General features: G+C 33.8%; 1 protein-coding gene across 8 annotated transcripts in view; it reads left to right on the plus strand.

Moving 5' to 3' along the window:
- Positions 1-15,631, plus strand: part of grh (grainy head) — a 270,619-nt gene that overhangs the window by 162,028 nt on the left and 92,960 nt on the right. For 7 of the 8 annotated variants that reach the window (XM_065361999.1, XM_065362003.1, XM_065362002.1 and 4 more), the window contains one exon: positions 3,314-3,631. The exons of the other annotated variant lie outside the window; for it this stretch is intronic. In XM_065361999.1, the coding sequence (XP_065218071.1) occupies positions 3,314-3,631 (318 nt within the window). The remainder of the gene's footprint in view (positions 1-3,313; positions 3,632-15,631) is intronic. 8 annotated transcript variants of the gene reach the window in all.

The following is a 15,631-nucleotide window of genomic DNA, read 5'->3' on the forward strand; positions in this document are numbered from 1 at the left end:
AAGGTCTTTGGAGTTAGATTTTACTTCGAATGCTTTTTCTTTTGGAATAAATGTAAAAATATCTATGAATTTGAAGGAAATATTTTTAATTTTTTCTATTCCTCTTTTATCTGCTCCAATTCCCCCCCCCCCCCCCCCGATGTTTACATTCGACCTCAAATCTGAAATTTTGGAACATATTTTTCCAACCCCTTGCCCCTTCGGAAATATAATTTTCCTGCCTTGAATTTGAGTGCTGATTGCTTTGAATTTTTTTCGTTTTGGAAATTTGTGAACATAATTGCGTAATTAGGTGCTTGTTTGACACAAGAGTGTTGAAAATGTGAAAGGGATGGTCTTTTTTCTTATTTTCAAACCTTCAACACCCCCATTCTCCTTCGGAAATCGAACTATTGTAACATGAGTTTGGGTGCTGATTGCTTTGAATTTTTTTCATTTTGAAAATTGAGGAAAATTTGTACCATTGAAATGCTTGCTCTGCAGAGATGGTGAAAATGTGGAAGGGAAGGTCTTTTTTCACTTTCTCAATCAGATCTCAGATTTGAATAGAAATTTGACAGATGAAAAAAGTGATGTGAAACTCCCCCCCTTCACCCCCCCCACCCCCAAATGCATCGAAGTTTCTTTCAGAGAAATTTTGAAATTGTGAGAATGTTTAAAATTTTGTTAGTGGCTCTATGATACAATTTCAGGGTTTTGAAAATGAGTTCAAGAGAGTCAAGATGGTGTCTGGTTCGAATCAAATTCTCATTTTTATTCGAATAAGACGAGATTTCATTTTTTTTAGTTGAATTTTTTGTTCAATGAAATCGAGTTTTTGATTTCGTCTCAAAACAGGAGAAAATTGTGTCTTACTTTTCTGGTGAAACATTTTGTGCACTTCAATTTTGCATCTCTTCATTTTTGTCGTGAGATTCGCAAAATTCTTCGTTTTAGCCAAAAATAATTGATTTTTGTGAAAAGAAAAAATTGGAAAAAATCAGTTTTTTATTTCAAAAAAGTCCATTTTGAGAAAATTTGAGATTCCTACAAAAAAAATGAAAAGAAATAGCATATATGAGAATTTTTAGCCATCCGCAGGTTTTATCTGAAGTTTTTTCTTGAATTCAAGTAAGGGAGGTGCACAACTTACCTCTTCTAGAAGCTTCCAAATTCAGGGTGCACAACTTATCTCTCCTAGAAGCTTCCAAATTCAATTCCAAAACTTGTAGTTTGGTTTGACATGGTTTATATGAAGTGAACTGACACATTAAGAGGATTTGAGGCTACTTTGAGACCCCCCCCTCTACTTTCCTTTCAATTCTGTCATTTTTGCATGCGGGTGTGTTTTTCAGATAATTTTGAGCAAAAATCAGAAAACTGAAATAGATTGTAATTGGAATTTATTTTTTAAAAATGTTTCATTTTGAAAAATTGAGTTTCTAGAAAAATCAAAAGTCCTGCCAAAAAAATGCATGGAAAGAAAATTCTCCAGTTTGGAATTTTCTTTCATCAGAAGCTGATTTACTTTTTGCAGGAAGGTGATGTTCTGAAGATATTTTGAGGGAGAATCAAAAAACTGAACTCGGTTGTGATGTAATTCACTTTTCTCAATTTTTGAATTCAAAAAATTGAATTTTCGAGAAAATCAAGGCTCCTGCAAAAAGAAACTAGGAGTAATAAAATTGTCGAGTCTGAGATTTTCTTTCAGCAGAATGTGTTTTTTTTGTCCAGGAGGATGTGTTTTGGAAATATTTTGATATAGAAATCATTTTTTTTGTCTTTTATTCCGAAAAACTGAATTTTTAGGAAAATTTATTTTCCCCAATTTTTCACTACAAAAAAATTAAATTTCTGAAAAAATGCAGGATCCTGCCAAAAAAGAAGAAAAAATCAAATTTGTAGGACATGAAATTTTTGGAGGAGAGTGTGTTTTTTGAGATATTTTGAGCAGAAACCAGAAAACTCAGCTCGATTTGAGATAAAAATTGATTTTTTCATTTCAGAAAATTGAGTTTTTTTTAAAATTCAAGGCCCTGTGAAAAAATCTGGAGTGTGATTAGTTTTTTCAAGCTTCGTTTTTGAGATGTTTGAAGTAGAAATTTGAAAAATTCATCTCGTCTTCATTTGAACCACTCTAGTGCTCAAACTTCTCCATAATTTTGAAAATTTAGCAAAAATTGAGAAATGGATTTCAATTGCTGAAAGTATTGTTTTTTGGGGGTTATGAGAGAGTCCTATTTCAGTCAAATAAAACCCTAAATCGAATTTCTTTTCACTTCTTTTTATAAATTAGTCGTAAAATCGAACGTTAATCCGAAATAATCTTACGGAAGTGTTTTTTCCATAATGCTTCTGCACGTGTATTGCCTGCCTTATCAGAGAGGTTAATAGGAGGCTCGCGCCATGATAAGTATAAGTATTGTGAAAGTGCATAAATATTCGTACGCGATTTGGTTATTTTATTCGGTATTCGAATTTTTCATCGTAAATATTTTCGAGTTTGTTACCTATAAGGCCACTTACTCGATTACGTAAATGTCGACATACGCGCGTATACGAATAAATGTCAGAGACTAAAATATAACAGTTTTTTTTCTGTCGTCGTCGATGAACATAATCTTCTCGTCGTGTCGCGAGCTCTTTGGAGACCTCGTCGTCGACGACGACGTGTCGTTGTCGTTGTCGTCGAAATGGCAAATAAAAAGTAAATTAACGTTGTAAAAGGTAGCGATTACGATATCGTGGCTCGACTTGGATGGCGTTTTTCTCTTGCTTTTTTAATTAAAAAGACACACGTACGACGCGGGTGGCTCGAGACGAAAATTACGTATGTAGGCTAATGCATGTTATGCAATTTTCAATCGGATTGAAATTGGCGAAAAATACGAATAACTACATGACGGTGATTCGACAATCGACATACGCGTGTAATTAAAAAAAAAGGGAGTTGGATGGATTATCTGCGAGATTTTTCTTTCTCTCTCTCTTTCTTTTTTTACTCTTTTCCTGTAATTAATATTTAAATTAATTAAAGAAAAATTACGTCGCGGTACATTGTTTGATTACCTATGTATTGTGTAAGTCGGGCTGGATTAATAATTAACAAACATACAGCCGGGGTTTGTCCCTTTTTCCTAAATGACAATTTCGCTATCGCATCTCGACTCGTGCCAGCTGAGAACGCACTGGACATTGAAAAACACGAAAATTTTTGCGAAATGAAAATCGCCCTCACGTCAGAGAATTGGCACCTCTGGAATTTGATGATGTGTGTTTGTGTAACGACAATAATTTTATTACATGGAGCATTTTGCGTTTTGCATTGATTTAGGAAACGGGAAGGAAATTCTGGAGAACAAAATCCGAAATCCAGCCCGGCTAGGGACGGGCGTATGGCTGAATTGCCGAGTAGTCAACCAGGGGGTAGCAACGGCGGTACGAGTAGCGTGGAAGATAGCCAGAATTGGAGAGCGTATTATGAGCACCCTCTGACTGCAGCTACCAGCGCCATGCTGAATATTAGCGGTGCCAATGCCGAAGAACAACCCCCGCCGCCTAATTCTATGAACTTTAATTTATACGAATACACGTACAAAGTGCCAACACAACTTTCAACCGAAAAAGATAAACTTTCTGATTTACCGTGGCCGTAAGTGTGTTTTATACCTAAATACTCTCTCGCTGTCTCTCTCTGTTTTTGGATATCTCCGCGAAGCGCGAGCTCTCCCTTCATGTAAAAAAAAACTTCTTTTTCATATAAAACAAAAAACTAACATATCGCTTGCCTATACTAACTACAATCTAACATCATATTTATTGCTTCATCGTGTTGAGCTGGTTGTGTACCTACATATATTGAATCATATTACCTATACTATAATTATTGATTATTTATTTTGTGTTACTGTTTGCGATACGAGTATTTTTCTTAGTCACTGAAGTTTTCATTTCTCTAGAGTCTGGGAATTTCGTCTTGAATTATTGCCTATGTAGGTATTGTTTGATTGTTTTGCACGTGTTCCCTTTAGCGCCATCTTCAAAGTACCGTAGTACGCTGGACTCTCGAAAACATCCATAGTGATATATTTCAGGTCATTCTGAAGGGTTGTCGAAGTCTCAGCAGGTGATCTCTCTCTAGGGACTTCTGTTACGAAACGTGAATATAACTGCATGAGTTCGCATGATTTGCAAGCGTTGAAGTTGGGTATAGATTCGTGATGATTATCATGATGCGAGTTAGCGAGAAAATTGGCACCTCTTTGGTCAATGATTAATATGGAACAAATTTTCAATTTCGAAATGTTATTTGAGTGATGAAATTTCAGTCTGATTTACTTTACGTTGAATTATCAACCTGAATAAACAAAATAGATTTTACAGAAAACATGATTTTAAAAATTTTACAAAAGAAATCCACATTTGACAATTAAGAGTATGAACAACTCAAACGTCATGTAAACAGAAAACAAAGTTCTGAATATTGAAAAATTATTGGAGAAATTTTTCCACTTGAAAATTAAATTATATATTTTAATGATTGACAATAACAATAACATAAACAAGTTGAAGTGAATGTAAAACAGGTGACAAAATCATAATGTAAACAAAAAAAAAACCAACATTTTATTATAAAGATTTGAAAAATTCTTGCAAATTTAAAGATTAAATTTCCTGTTGATCATATAAACAAGTAACGAGTAATATAAACGAGTGAAATGTAACCTAAACAATATGAGAATCGTACTACAAACAAAAAAATTTTTTCGAACATGACAATAAAAAAGTGTAGCTAATGATTCGTTGAAAAAAGTCGAAAAATTTCATCAAATTTTATGATTAAAAACATAAACAAATTGTAATTGGTCTAAACCAAAAAAAAGTGTAATATAAACAAGTAAACATTTTTCATAACAAAAAATTTAGAATAGCCCAATGTTCAAATACAATCAGACGTGCTTTTCAAAATAATATTCTTCAAGAGAATACTTCTTTTTCGTGGTTATGAACTCTAATATTGAGCTGTGAGAGAAGTGGTTTATTTTTTTAAAAAAATTCCAGTCTTGAGTAATGAAATATTTTTTGAGCTAGACAGGGGCACTTGTAAAAGATTTAGAGAAAAATTGAAAAAATCAAATTTTGGTCATTTGATGATACACTGATGATTTGAACTTAAAAAATAATGAAATCAAAAATTTCAAAACTCATCTCAAGTCTAGAAAATTCAGTGAAAAGGGCATTTAAAGAATTTGAATGTTGAAAACACGAACTTTGTTCGAGTCAAATTGTAGAAATGAAGCAAAGTGTAATCTAGACAGAAATAATCCATTGAATTTTAGCCAAAAAAAATCATAATCAACTACCTAACCTAATAATTAAAAAAAAATTACTAGACTGAAAAAAACCTGAATTTTGGAGTTTTTTTTTTACTGAAAACACTGCTTAAAGCAAACCAGGTGTGATGCGAACAAAAAAAAATTGTCGTCTAAATCGACTAAAATTCAAGTCACCTAAATAAAGACAAAATTGATAATCCAAACAAGTAGTCAAATCTATGCTATTAACCTAAACAGTTCAAAATTTTGATTCAAGTCATCTAAACAAATTGAATTTGATTTTTAGATCACCTAAACAAGGCAAAATCAGTAACACCAAAAATCTATAGCATAATTATGCAGATCAAGTTAAAAGCCTGATAGATCAAGGAAAATGTTAATAACTTGAGTTGATCAAAATTCAAATTCGCATCTTCAATATGGTCAAAAATCCGTAACCTGAACACATTTGATGTTTTGGTCACCTAAACAATTTCATGTTTGGGTCACGTAAACAATTTTGATGTTTTGATGTCCTAAACAATTTTGGTGTTGAGCAGGTTAAAAGAATTTTTGTGTTTAGGTACTGTAGACAAATTATGTTTTTGGGTTACCCAAACAATTTTTGTGTTTGGGCCACCTTAATGCTACCTAAACAAATTTTCATGTTTAGGTTACCTAAACAAATGTCATGTTTGTTAACCTGGACAAATTTTTTTGGGGTGCCTGAACAATTTTTGTGTTTGGGCTACCTAAGTGCTACCTAAACAAATTTCATGTTCAAGTTACCTAAACAAATATTATGTTTGGGTTATTTTTAAAATTTTTATGTACCTATAGTTTACCTAAACAAATTTCATGTTTGGTAACCTAGACAAATTTTATGTTTGGGTTACCTTTATACATTTTATGTTTGGTTTACCTAAACAAATTTCATGTTTGGTAACCTAGACAAATTTTGTTTTTGGGTTACCTAAACAATTTTTGTGTTTGGGCTCCTAAGTGCTACCTAAACAAATTTTATGTTTGGGTTACCTAAACAAATTTAGTAGGTTACCTAAACAAATTTCATGTTTGGGTTACATCGAAATTCTGTTTAGGTTGCCTAAACAAATTTCATTTTCGGGTCACCTAAACAAATTTTATGTTTGGGTTACCTAAACAAATTTCATGTTTGGGTTACCTAAACAAATTTCATGCTTGGGTTACCTAAACAAATTGCATGTTTGGGTTACCTAAACAAATTTCACGTTTGGGTTACCTAAACAAATTTCATGTTTGGATTACCTTAACAACTTTTGTGTTTAGGTCATCTGAACAATTTTGGTTTTTGGGTTACCTAAAAAATTGTATTTAGGGCACCTAAACAACTTTTGTGTTTAGGTTACCTAAACACCTCAATTTTGACGTTTGGGTTACCTAAACAAACTAATATTAGTAATCTAAACAAATAAATTTTAATTTTCAATTTTCACATCACGATAAGTGCAAGTTGCCTAAACAAGACATAAAAATCAGAAATATAAACAAATTAAATTCCAGTTGAATTATACATTTTGGTTGAGAGCAAGCTTTAATAAAAATTGTTTTGAGAACTATCTGAAAATCATAAATGATAAACAAGCTGAGAATAACATAAACAGGGCGAAATGTGAGTCTAAATTTCAAATATCGAAATATTTACTCTAGTGAAAAACTTTTCTAAAATTTTACTATCGTAAGCACGAACAATTGAAGTTGAAACTGATTCAACTTCACGAACTGAAAATTTTGATCATTTTGATCTTAAAGTACTCCAATAAAAAATAATTCAAAACAAGCAAACAATTCAGGTCCTCTTACTACTGCCATTCGAAATAGACACTCTCGTCTCTTAATACATTCTGCATTCGTCGAATCCTGAAAAATAATAGACCTCTCAGAGCGACTAATGAAAAATTCAAACACGCCTCGAGCTATCGCGAAAGACCACTCGTATAGTCAGCTCAATCGATCAGCATGTTTGTTTAAACGTAGGTATACCTATAGTTAGCTACCTATCATTCCATTCTAAACATCGAGACAACATATGAGAGGGGAAAGAATTAGGGAACCCTTTGATGTGCTAATTCCAGCAGTATTTCATCATGAACTTGGAGCTGAAAACTTTTCAAACTCTTTCAACTGTTATTATACATATGTAGACTTTACAAAACGGCTAAAAAAAAGTACGAGTATATATCTTCGGGGTATTTGCTTCCTGGTGCTGCTCGCTCTAACTCTGTGCAACAATCTTGAAATATTTTTCATCATCAATCACAATCGCTCTCCATCTATATGTGGGTAATATTGTTAAAAATATCTAAAACGTTTCGCCAAATGAAATTCATCCAAGCATTTGGGATTTGATTTCCTTCGACTCGAAAACAATACGGTGAAAATATTTTATAAAATTTCAACGGAATTTGCGTCCTCTTACAGCGAATGATCGTACCGACATTCCTATCTAGATTAAAAAGCTGAAAAAGCAGTAGAATTCCCGAACAATATCCGGTGGTCATCAGTTGGTGATTTCGTTTCGAAGATGAATAAAAAAGAGAATACGCGATCATCGTACTGTACCATGTTTGGTAAAATGACGCGTATTTCATAACCGCGAATTTTTTAAATTCCGCGCGAAACTGGCTCGTAAATTAGATTTTTTTTCGACTCATAGGTGTAATAAGGATGGTACTATGAGCAAAAGATGATGACTTCGGGTGACATTACACATACACATACTGAATTGAATTAGGTCGTAAAAGCAAAGTATCCTAAGCGATGGTCTTTTTAGTCAACGTATATATACCTAAATGAAAGAGCATAGAGAAAAGTTTATCGAGCTTCTATGTAATAAAAATCGCAGCGGTCTGATAATTGTATTGAGGCTGGTTATTTATGATAAAGCGACATGTCGGACCATAAACGCGAACGTAGGACTGAATCAACGCCCTTCTAGGTATCACCTGAGCTGAGCTGAGCTGAGCATTTAAAATGCTAATTTTGCTCGCTTTGCCGCCGCGTATACCGAAGCAATATTCCGTAATGAACTTTCATTTTTATAGACAACCGTTTGTAAATCGATTTCTCTCGTTGGAAACTTCCAAAATCCGGATAGCCAAAGTTGAAATTTTCCAAGCTACTGGTTTTTATGATTTTTTTTTTTTTTTTTGAGAAACCCTGCGTAGGTTTGTATAATTTCTTCTACTTTTTTTTTTTCTCAACTCATTTTAACGAGCAATGAAGCGAGATGGACGTGTTTGGTTTTTTTTTTCTGCTGTCTTTTCAACTCCATCCTAAATATTGGTAGTTTTCTTTTTTTTTTTTTTCTTATTCGTAAACTCGTCGAAATAGATTAAATGCAACGAACTTCATTAAAATACATTTTTAATGTAGTCGGTGATTGGGAATCGGTTGTGTTCGCATCTTCTTCTTACGGGTACCGTTAAAATGCTAATATATTCTCGAAAAATAAATTTAATCTGAAAACTTTTTAGCGAATGTAGAAGATGAGAACCTGTCCTCGTACATAAAATTGTGTAAAAGCGTATTTAAATATATGCTGATATCTGTTTATGTTTCATGATTGACCATGATATTAATTGTGATTTTATTCGCTTTAATTTATACATTGCCGAGTATTCCGGGAATCTGATTAAATTCCGAGGTGTTTAGTGTTGTGAAGATGGAAGATGACAGAGAAAGAGGCTATACATTATGTACACAGATGAGCGAACTTACCAAACGATCTAATGCATAATGTAGACTCGTTGAAGTGGAGATATTTGATGATGGTGAATTTACATGCGATGATTTTTCGGCGTGTGATTCTCACTATATAAGCTAATATAATAAAAACAGTCATTGAAATTTAGGTGATGGTTTCGCGTCTTCTTCGATACGATGTGTACCGGTTTGTCTTTTTTTTTTTTTGCTTCATGAGCAGGATTTCATCTCAGGTGTGTAGGTCAAGCATAGAGAGCAGATATATGTGGACATGTGATAGGTTAAATTTATTTAACGCTTGTCTGATTTTACGCTACCGAGATTTATACTTACTGAGAGAAGACGGTTGCGTCATAGTCGATTTTAGCATCCAGAGAGTATTGCGCAAAACAATATAGAATATTTTACACGGTGTGGTGGAAGAGAGAGAAAGATAGGGTGGAATATATATGCGCGAATACTCATATACGAGCTAAAAATCTCTCAACAATTAGCAGACTGGTTTAGGCTTAGATCCAATTTCTTTATTCTGTTCGACGCGACGGGAAGCTGAAGCATTTACCCCTCGTGTACCATATTATAAGAAACCTCTCTTCGTTGATACACACCAGGAGGTCTTCAACAAAAGATTTAGGATTTTTTTTTTTTACTTACACGATAGAGCATGAGCAGAGCAGCGTTTTTCAGAGATGGTCATAAATTTCGCCTGTCTGTGTAACTTTAAACTATTATTGCGGTATGGTTCGGGGGTAGCGTGGTGCTAAAGGTATATATGAGAGATAAAATGCTAATAAATAGTCTTCCTCATCCTCATCTTCATCATCGTGTGTACCTCCTCACACTCACACAATAACTGTAATGTGTAGAGTACCATCGATGCTTACTCATCTATGTATTATAGGAGGTGTACTCCTACTACACTGTGTGCAGGACTTGGTCCATCGTCATTCGTCAAGTTGCGAAATATGCCATTGCCAGCTCAAGTGTAATACGCAATCGTATAGGTAGGTACATGGTACATAATCGCTAATCCTTTTGTATGCGCGGAATCCAAAAGAGTGTATTCCCTCGGTTGAGTTTTCATAATAAATATTCCTTCCGGCCCATTTGATTCGTGTTTTTAACCACCCAAGTATTATAGGGTGAGGTGTACGGACCGCTTTGCCCTTATTTATTGGTACATATAGGCGTGAATAATGCAATATTCAAAACTGAAACCTTTTTTATTGCTCGCCTTACGTGAGTATTTAGTTGATTATATACATGACTAATGGCTCGGTATAATTCGTTTTAGTTTTTTTTTCCTTCTTTCTTTTCTTTTTAGTTGTGTGTACTCTTCACTTGTGTATTTTTTTCTTGTACTTATTTTGAATATGAGAATTTTCATCTGCTATATGAGAGGCTTGGTGTTCTCAAGGATAATCGTTGCGTAGTATATCATATTTTTTTTGTTTTGAATGAGTAATTTTTCAAATTTGAGTTCGGAGAATGAGGCAATTGTAAGTGTATTCGAATGAGATAGACTTTTGAATACCTACACAGTGGTTTGTGGTTGCTGGTTGTAATGTGATCTTTCTGAGGTGAAAGATTAGAATGGCTGGAAGTTTTGGTGCCTTTTTTTTGTTTCAATAACTTGGAATAACTGTTTAACGCAGTCCAGGAATCCTCTTCAATTGTGTTGTTGCAATTCTATGAAAACTAATTGTTCATTTCTTAAACCTTTGCCATTTAATTGCACGAGTACATACCTACTTTAAACCTTTCTTGTGTTCAAGACGTCATACTATTCTTTAGTAGGTATACATTTTTGATGCCTGCTAATTGTTTGACAAATGAATCGTTTATTTCCAAAAATGCTATTTCAACGATTTTTTATTGTTGTTGCGAGTTCCAAATTATTGTCTTGAATGGATTTCTATCTTGGAAGTTCGATGGTGGTTTTCATTTAGCTTTTTAATACTTAGTTTTCGTTTGGTGTCAACCCTGACAGAAAATTCAATAGATGTTCTATAAAATTCATGAAATCTTGTAAAGAGGATCTCAACAGTAATTTTTCACTACCAATTACCATATTTGGTATTTTCGGGTGAATTGAAGTATTTCCAAGTGCAAAAGTAGAATTGCCTTTTGCACAAGAAACATTGTAGAATCCAGCTCTATAAACTTATTTCATCAATTTACCATATTTTTTGGCAAAAAAAAAACGCCCATTTTGATTCTGGATCTGTCCAGGAAATGAAAGGGTCAAAAGTTGTGGTGTCTTGGAGGATGAAAAGTGGGTTTTGAAACATGAGTAGACCAGAATAGTGAAAAATTGAACTTTCAATCGACGAATTTTTTATGATTGTGGGGGGGGGGGGTAGTGGCAGAGAAGTGAATTTCTAGTCATCTTCGTGTCATCAATTCATTTTTTTATAGGGAATTTTTATTTTAGACAAATATTTGCAAACACTACAATTTTTTTGAAATTTTGGCCAAAAGTAGCAAAAAGTCCAACCTGTTGTGAAAATCTGAAAATTTGGCAAAAAAGTTGAATATCTTGCCAAAATTGCTTAAAAAATTATTGTTGTTTTTTGCAAAAATTTGATATTATCATTATTTTACAAAAACTGCTTAAAAATCTCTTTTCAGCTACAAAAAGTTGTGAAAAAGTCTCGGAATTTGACAAAAATTCTGAAAAATCATCACTTTTTGTCAATAAGTAAATGTCAAAAAATCATGCTTTCTGCCAAAAATTTGAAAAATTCTCAATGTTTACCAAAATCCCTAAAAAGTCTTGAAATTTTATTGTCTTTCATAAATTGCCAAGGTCACGCTTTTTTGCTGAGATTTATTGAAAAGTTTCGCTATTTTGCCAAAAATTACTAAAAAGCCGAGCTTTTGGCTAAAATTGTCATAGTCTTACGTTGAGTCAAAATTAGCAAAAAGTCTCGCCATTTGTCAAAATATCCATCAAAAAAGTTCAATCCCCCCCCCCCCCAATCGCCAAAAAGTTATGAAAAAGTTTCACTTTTTGACAAAAGTTGTAAAAATGTATCACTGTTTGGTCAATAATAATTGTTTTTTTTTTGCATTAAAATTTTTTGCAGGCGTTTTCAAGTTTTTTGGCTGTTTTATGGCTACTTTTTGGTTGATTTTTCAAACTTTTTTGATTGCCAAAGTTCCTTACAACAAAAAATACTTATGATTCCTTGCTTACCTTTTGTCAAAATATTTGTTTATACTACAAATTTTGATGGCTTACTTTTGAAACCTAGATTGTTTGTTATTTTCTCCCAGCTTAATTTATTTTTTCTGTGTTTATGATATTTCTCCTTGTTTATGTTATTTTTTCCTTGTTTATGTTATGTTTCCTAGTTTGTGTTATTGTTTTCTTGTTTATGCTAGTCTAAATATTTTGTCTATGTTACTAGTTTTCACTCTGAACATTCTCAATGTTTCCTTCTGATTTACTTATATTCCTTTCCACTTGGTTCATCATTGTTTAGGTTACAAATGCTGATGATTAGTGTTAAAATTACGCTTTTTTGTATTGTCTTTTTCTGCTTATTATCATTTTTCGTTGTTTATATTTGTTTATGTTACAAATGTTGAGCGTTTATATGAGAAATGTTTGTGTTTATATTCTTTTTCCTTGTTTGTATTATTTTGTCTTCGTTTAGGTTACCAATTTTGATTGTTTACATTCAAAATGTTCCTTGTTTATATTATTTTTTCTTGTCTCTGTTTTGTGTGATTTTTTCCTTGTTTATTTATTTTGGTTTTCTTGCTCGTCATGCTCACCTTTGTGGTGCCTTCTCTCTTACTGTCTGTTCATGTTTGAGATAGTCTTTGTTTATGTTAGGTATTGTTTTATTGTGCATAATGTGTCCAAGATCAATGGTTTTTTTGTTCGAGTCACCTGACAGAATTCTCAACTTGAACATTTCTTGGTGATTTTACAAAATAATATTCCTTGGGATTTCAATTTTTAGTGCATTTTGCTTCCACCTTGTTTAGCATTTTGTTTCACTGATCGAAACTCTCGGTCCTGGGTCCCCTCGCTCGTTTGAATTAATATACTAAATTTTGCACGCATTCGGGGTATTTTTTGGATAATTTTTCATCCTGTTAACATACATAGGCTACGTGCCCTTTAGTTTACAATGCATTATACGTACAAAAATCTATTCGCGATATTCGTCTAGGCGATGACATTGACTTATACAACACAGTACCATTTTACATCTCCAAACTATCCCATCATTTCCCATCCTTTCTAATTCTAAAAAGCGAGAAAAAAAATATGAAGTCTCACCTTCTTAAAAATATACGACAAAAAGGGAAGAAAAACTTTTGATATAGTGCTTTAGAGAGATAACTGCAGTTCTTTCTGTAGGTATGTATTATCGCATTCATTATTTTTTTTCATGTTAGACTAGGCACCATACATTTGCACATAATTTGTACAGCATTGTGCTATGAAATTCGTTTCGGTATTTTTCATGCAAATGGTAAACGATACTTTTGTACAAGAATGCAAAACACTGTAGCATGGTCGTCGTCGTCGTCGTCGTACGATGATGACTACTACATACAACCCAGGTGTTATGTACAATGTTGTATATAGTATGTGTGTTATCTTTATCATAAATCAAAGTTGGAAAAAAAACTACTACCGTGTACACGCCGCCAACAATGTTGCTCTTTTACATGGGTCGTAAATCGCCCAACATCAAGAGCTACACAGAGCTGCGTGATTGCGTGAAAATTATTCTGAAAATCAAAGACGATGAAACGATGCCAGCGTCGTTTTACTATAAAACAATGGTGACACCTTAAGGCGATCTTTGTAGATTACGAGTTCGATTAGAGAGGGTAATTACGATGGTATTTTGGAATATATAGGCGCGGACTTGGAACTCTCGATGGTAATTATACCCATGTAGATATTCGGATTGATATATATGTGTATCGATTTGTGTGTGTGGAGCAATTTTGTGAAAATTATTTCGTATACGTCAAGGTTATGGTACATACGATGTTTGTTGTCGATGTAATGGAGTCGAAGGCGTTTATATAGGTTGAGCCCCGGAATAGTGGCGTCGGTTTTAGCTTCTGTTCTGTGCACGTCGAAGGATTTGTCAAGTGTTGAATTAGTGTTAAGCTGGTGTGGCTAAATCCATTATATGTAGATATTGTTCTCATGTATATGTTGGTAAATGACACTACGCAGGTCGCAGGTACCTACGCCTGCTGGTGGAATTTACATATCATTAAGAAGAATATGTATAAGAAATACTCTTGCTCTTATAAGTACACCTATATACATAGAAGAAGAGAACGAAGCTGTAAGTTTGAAAAAAAAAAATAAGAGATAAATGTACATATTATGTGTGTGTGTGTGTGTGAGGCGCTCCTCGCGCCTATGTATTCTCCCATGCGGGTTAAATAATTATCAGCGTTTAAGAAAAAGAAACATACCGCGCAGCATACTCCATATCCTGTAAAAGAGACAGAAAAATAACTCCCAAGTTTGAATTAATTGGCTCAAAAATATAAATTGGCCATCGTTGGCAGAGACATAGACGCGCTCTTAGAGCTTAATGAGAATAAACTAGATTCAGATTGTGTTAATACATACACGTGTGTTCTTAGAGGGCATCTACTATAATATGTACATTGGATATTGTGTATAGCCTGTATCTCTGCGATATATACATAAGTAGGTAGATATTCTCCAACTCTCTTGGAAACTTCTCATCTTGTATCGTTACATATCACAAAAAGGATGGAATCAACTTTCTAAACTAATGACATTTAAAAAGAATCATCTCGAGCATTGGTACTACAGGTATACTCGTATAGAGGTATAGAGATAAGATAAAACAGATAATTCCAACACCCTGTATATAATGTGTACTATAAAGAATCATCGATTCGAGAGAGTGAAAAACAACGAAGACGACGAGGACACCGAAAGCAAGGAAGGCAGGGAAGGAAAAAACTTATACGGACGATTTCCTCCATAAATATACCTACGCTGGAATTGTAAACCAGTTTTTATTAGATTAAAAAAAAAAGACAGTCCGGATGGAATTAGCGTGTTTTTTGTTGTTAGCAAACGAAACGGGCCAATAACCCAACCTGTTTTTTTTTCGGCTCACACATCTGCACTCTCTGCAGCAGCTTAAACATTGCGCATTCCAATTTACGAGTATGTGCAAGCCTTCGGGGTGCAATAGAAATGACGACGATGTGCATCGTGTATTGCCATTTTGCAGGTTTTTTATGCAAATTTACCTACCCATCACGATCGTATCACGATATTGAAATACACTGTCGCCAATTGTCGATTAGTCGGCGATTTATTATTGTTGCATAGACTTAACCGCGCGCCAATAAAGATATCAAGGAAATCGCCTGGATGTTGTTGCCTCTCGTTGACTAATTACTATACTTATTTATCTAGTCTACCGGTCATTCGTACTCGTGTATGTATAGTTGTACTAGGTACGAGTCGTCGTAATGTTTTGCTAATAAATACTATACAGGTAACCTGCCCCTCTCTCTACCTCTGCCTTATGTACAGGTATTAGTACATATACAAATCG

This window comes from Planococcus citri, chromosome 4, assembly GCF_950023065.1.
Source record: "Planococcus citri chromosome 4, ihPlaCitr1.1, whole genome shotgun sequence".
Lineage (NCBI taxonomy): Eukaryota > Metazoa > Arthropoda > Insecta > Hemiptera > Pseudococcidae > Planococcus > Planococcus citri.